We start from the raw sequence: 4470 nt of genomic DNA, 5'->3' as shown, positions 1-4470 counted from the left end.
AGTAAATGAGAGTAAATGAACAGTTCTAATCCTGTGAGATTTCACTATCTGCTCACCCTCCCCAACCCCCATGTCTTGTGGGCTGTATGTGCACTGCATTTTGTGAATATGTCTGGTTTAAACAAGATAGAAGTTTCTTTGTTCTCTGACTTCAAGTCCAGACTTAGTGGTCTAGGGCTGGTGTGCTTTTAGAATAAGGTTGAAAATTCTTTGACACTCCTCCCATTGAGAAGTATAGGTTTGTGACCCTTCTCCTCAATTCTGGGTGAGCTTGTGACTGCTTTAACCAATAGCATAAGCAGAAATGATGGCAAGTGGTTTCCAAGGCTCAGTTGTAAAAGGCCATGGAGTGTCTGTCTGGATCCTTGGAAGCCTTGCTCTTGGAGCCCTGAGCTGCCATGTAAGAAGTCCAGCTCTCTTGAGGTTATCACGCTGGTCACACATGGGTGCTCCAAAAGATTGTACCACAGGAACCTTTCCCTAAAAGCTGCCCCACCAAAATGCTGGACATGTGAGTGACACTGACTTGGACATTCCAAGCCAACTCGTGCACCAACTGAATACCAGCAGGTGACCTCAGTCAGTAGTACAAAACCACCTAGCTGAGTCTACCTGGAAGTTGCGTTGGCACTTCCTGTACATCCATAGAGCGTAGTCATATGGCCACCCTCTCTGAAAAGAAGACTGGGAAATGAGATCTTTAGTCTGGGTAGATATTGCCTAGCTACTGATAAAAAATTCTATCACTACAGAAGAAAAGGAATCTCATATTAGGGGAAGATTAGCAATCTCTGTCACTCTGTGTATATGTGTAAGTGTGTGTGTGTGTGTGTGTGTACAAGCTGGACCTGGAATGTGAAGCTTTGGTTGAGGTTGACCACTCACTTCCCAAGACCAGACTGCTCACACTTGTTTCATCTGACACCACTTTCTGGTACCCACATTCCAGATGGATGAAGAGATTCTGAATTAGGGCAGTGATTTCCCAGCATTCTGCAGAAGAGAGAGAAGACAGGCTGGTGGTGGGTGCAGCCTGGAATCCCAGCAATGCTTCTGAGCCAGGCCTGGGGACCCCAGTGCCAGGTGGGCCAAAGACCTACGGTCTGGTCTTTTGGTCCTTGGGAGTAACCTCCCTCCTAGCCAACTTCCTGCTTCTGCAGGTGAAACCAGTTCTCGTCAACATTCCATTACATCCTTGCCTGGGAAGCTGCCTGACTTGCTAGTATACAATATTTCTTGATGCTGGTGAGTGAGCAGCCTGAATGATACTGGCCAGCTAACTCCTGAGGCTTTATGGTGCATCTGGACAGTGTGGCCCAGTGGCTGCTGCACAATCTCTGGAGTCAGAAAACTGAGAGCCAGACTCCTCACCTACATGTTGTAAGATCTAGGGGCACAGCTCTCTGAGGGTCAGTTTCCTCTTGTGTAAAATGGGGATAATAAGAACTGTCTCATAGGATTTTTATGAGAATTCAATGGAATTATACAAATATGGCACTTATAGTGCACCTCAACATATATTAAGCCATTGTTATCATTAGTGTTATTCCCGCTACTGCTAGTACTAAGCCCTGCAAGGCTATATCTCTGCCTCTAAGGAAAAGAGAATTGGAAGAAGAATAGTATGTTTGTATAAGATTGTTGATGTAATTTTTTTTTGAGATCTTACACATTTCCCGCCTTACTGTTGATGTTTTTAACAGCTCACCCACCATTGCCCACCTTTCAAGGAGCTGGGTTATCTTGTGCTCGTTGCCTCAGAGGATGATGCCTCAGATATAAAGTTGCTTTTTGGCCTTGCTGGCTCAGACAGTAAAGAATCTGCCTGCAATGCAGGGGATGCAGGTTCGATGCCTGGGTTGGGAAGCTCCCCTGGAGAAGGAAGTAACAACCCACTCCAATATTCTTGTCTGGGAAGTCCTATGGACAGAGGAGCCTGGCGGGCTACAGTCTATGGGGTCGCAAGAGTCAGACACGACTTAGTGACTAAACCACCACTACCACAAGACAGATGTAAAGTTCACATCTATTTCCCACACTCTGCAGTAGAGGACTATGCTGTGTCAAGTACCATAACTTTTAAAATATATTTTAAAATATTTATTTATTTGGCTGTACCAGGTCTTAGTTGTGGCATGTGAAGTCTTTTAGTTGCAGCATCTGGGATCTAGTTCCTTGGCTAGGGATCGAACCCACACCCCTGCATTGGCAGCATGGAGTCTTAGCCAGTGGAAAACAAGGGAAGTCCCTCTAGTACTTTATAGTTACAAAGGGAATCTGTGGAGTTGGAGTCACCTAGACCTCGGTTGAATTCCAGATGAGTGATCCCAGCTAAGTTACTTAACCTCTCTGGTCTTCTGTCCACCTTGCTACAGTGTACAGATACTAATATCAACCCCACAGGATTGCAGAGAGGATATGAAAGAGTCAAGGAATGTAAAGTTCCAGAGTCTGGCCCTGGGAAGCCATACAGTATTTGCTTTGCTTCTGTTACATAAATGAGGATCAGAGAGGTGGAGTGAATTGCCCCACGCCACACAGGAAGTGATAGAGCCTGATTTCAGAATCAGATGCTGGAGACATCAAGACAGTCAGACACACTGGGAAGTCTTTCTAAAGAAGAGGGCTTTCTCCCAGGGAAACACTTCTAAACTTCATCCCCAAACTTCCCCAGGCCCCTCTACCAAGCAGGGAGAAAGGATTTTCACTAGTAAGAACTTCTGCTTTGGGAATGGAACAGCCCCACCTTCTGACTCATTCCTGGTCTTGGCGGCCAAGCTCTCCTGGTGGCCAGGCGGTTTCCAAGCCAGGCCTCACCGATGCCTCGGCATGGGTAACTTGTCAGGGTGTCTGTACCTGGAAATTGCTCAGAGGGAACTTCCCAGATCTGGCAGGCCCTGGCCACAGCTTGGTCCTGAACAGTGGAGGATGGGGGTATACTTGTAGTTTCTGTTGTAATGAGTGTGTAGGATTCTAAACATGAAGAATGCCCATTGTGTGTCTCAGCTTTTTTTTTTTTTAAACAAGCTAAATCAAATACATATTTAATTAAGAAACTAATAATGCAATATTACCCAAACAAAATGTAAGCACATGTTCAATTATCATGTTCCATATTTCAGAGAAGAGGCATTAAGGATTTACGCTATAAGTTTATTTACAAACATATCTAGGATGCTGAGTTCAAGGGATTGATCCTTTTAAGAGACTGCACCTCTTAATATGCTCCTCTTTCTATCTGTCTTATGGATTACTTTTTAAGCAGTTGGTGTCTTACTATAAAGAAAGGTGCAGCAAATCCAGACCCAAAGAACAAAGTCATCATAGCTAGTAATCTCCACTTGTTTTCTACTGAAAATGGTATATTCTTCCCTGGACCCTCCTCATAGTGGCTCCGACGAACCACTGAGGTTGTGAACCTCCGGATGCTCTGTCCCAGCATAGCGCTGTTGGACACTCTACAAAAGATCCAGAGACCAGAGGCGGAAGAAATGGCGGCTGCAAACCTACTGCTCCTTGCCTCACGACCTTGCTCCTCTAACAGCAAGGATCCTTTTTTTTTTTTTTTAAATCTTCCTTTTATTTATTTGTCTGAACTGGGTCTTAGTTGCAGTGCTTGGGCTTCTCTTGTTTCCATTCATGGGCTCTAGAGTGTGTGGGCTCAGTAGTTGTGGTGCTTGGGCTTAGTTGCCCTGTGGTATGTGGGATCTTTGTTCCCCCACAAGGGATTGAACCCATGTCCTCTGCACTGGAAATCAGACTCTTAACCACTGGACCACCAGGGAAGTCCTGTCTCAGTTTTGGCTCCACCATTTTCTGAGTTTCCCTCCTTCAGGGCCCCCACATCTTGGGGATAAAGAGCCCATGTTCTGCATGTTTCCAGTTCTGCAGCATCCCAGAGCAGGCAGCAGATTTATTTCAGCCTCCAGTTCCCAGCGACAACCACACCCTCTCAGGGAGGAAAGTGATGGGCCTGACTCTGGGGGTCTCCAGAATCCAGAGCAAACATAAAAAGTATTTAGAATAGACTGAAAGATTACCTTGCTGATGGGAAGGAGGAGAAGGAAGGCTCCAGAGCAGTCCTTGTCTATGGCTCAGGTTCAATGGCATTTTTTAAAAACTGGGATCAGAGAGACGTCTAGGTATTTCTCCTGTACCCTGTGGGCTGTAGATCGTGTTTGTCTCTTGCTTGGGAGGCTGCGTCATAGGAAGAGCACAAACTTTGGAGGCAGCGGACCTAGATTTAAATCCTGGCTCTGCTACTCAGTTTTCTCATCTGTGAAGTGGGGATAATCACGTCCATCTCAACTAGCTGTTGGGAAAACTTCAAACAGTGCACATATGAATAGCCTGGCATGAGGTAGGTGGTTTCTGCAAAGAAAGCGAATTCAGAGTAATTTTCTGTTGGCCAAGGGGCTCCGGTGTTGCCCACCTGGGATCATATGAAACAAGGAATTGGGAAGAAAATGA

The 4470-nt window shown here is 45.7% G+C and overlaps 1 protein-coding gene across 1 annotated transcript; it reads right to left on the bottom strand.

Moving 5' to 3' along the window:
• Positions 1-2988: 2988 nt before the first annotated feature.
• LOC109573429 (cytochrome c oxidase subunit 7C, mitochondrial) lies at positions 2989-3545 on the bottom strand. Its single transcript, XM_019980650.2, has one exon. It carries the CDS (start codon positions 3440-3442, stop codon positions 3251-3253), a length of 192 nt encoding a protein of 63 aa, XP_019836209.1. The 5' UTR covers positions 3443-3545; the 3' UTR covers positions 2989-3250.
• Between the last annotated feature and the right edge of the window lie 925 nt (positions 3546-4470).

Source organism: Bos indicus, chromosome 19 (genome assembly GCF_029378745.1).
Source record: "Bos indicus isolate NIAB-ARS_2022 breed Sahiwal x Tharparkar chromosome 19, NIAB-ARS_B.indTharparkar_mat_pri_1.0, whole genome shotgun sequence".
NCBI lineage: Eukaryota > Metazoa > Chordata > Mammalia > Artiodactyla > Bovidae > Bos > Bos indicus.
The sequence above is the reverse complement of the archived record's forward strand: the minus strand, read 5'-3'. Positions and strand labels throughout refer to the sequence as shown.

Bases quoted from the DNA above. Each gene is read 5' to 3' on its own strand.
- LOC109573429 (XM_019980650.2), bottom strand. From the start codon at position 3,442: ATGCTGGGACAGAGCATCCGGAGGTTCACAACCTCAGTGGTTCGTCGG.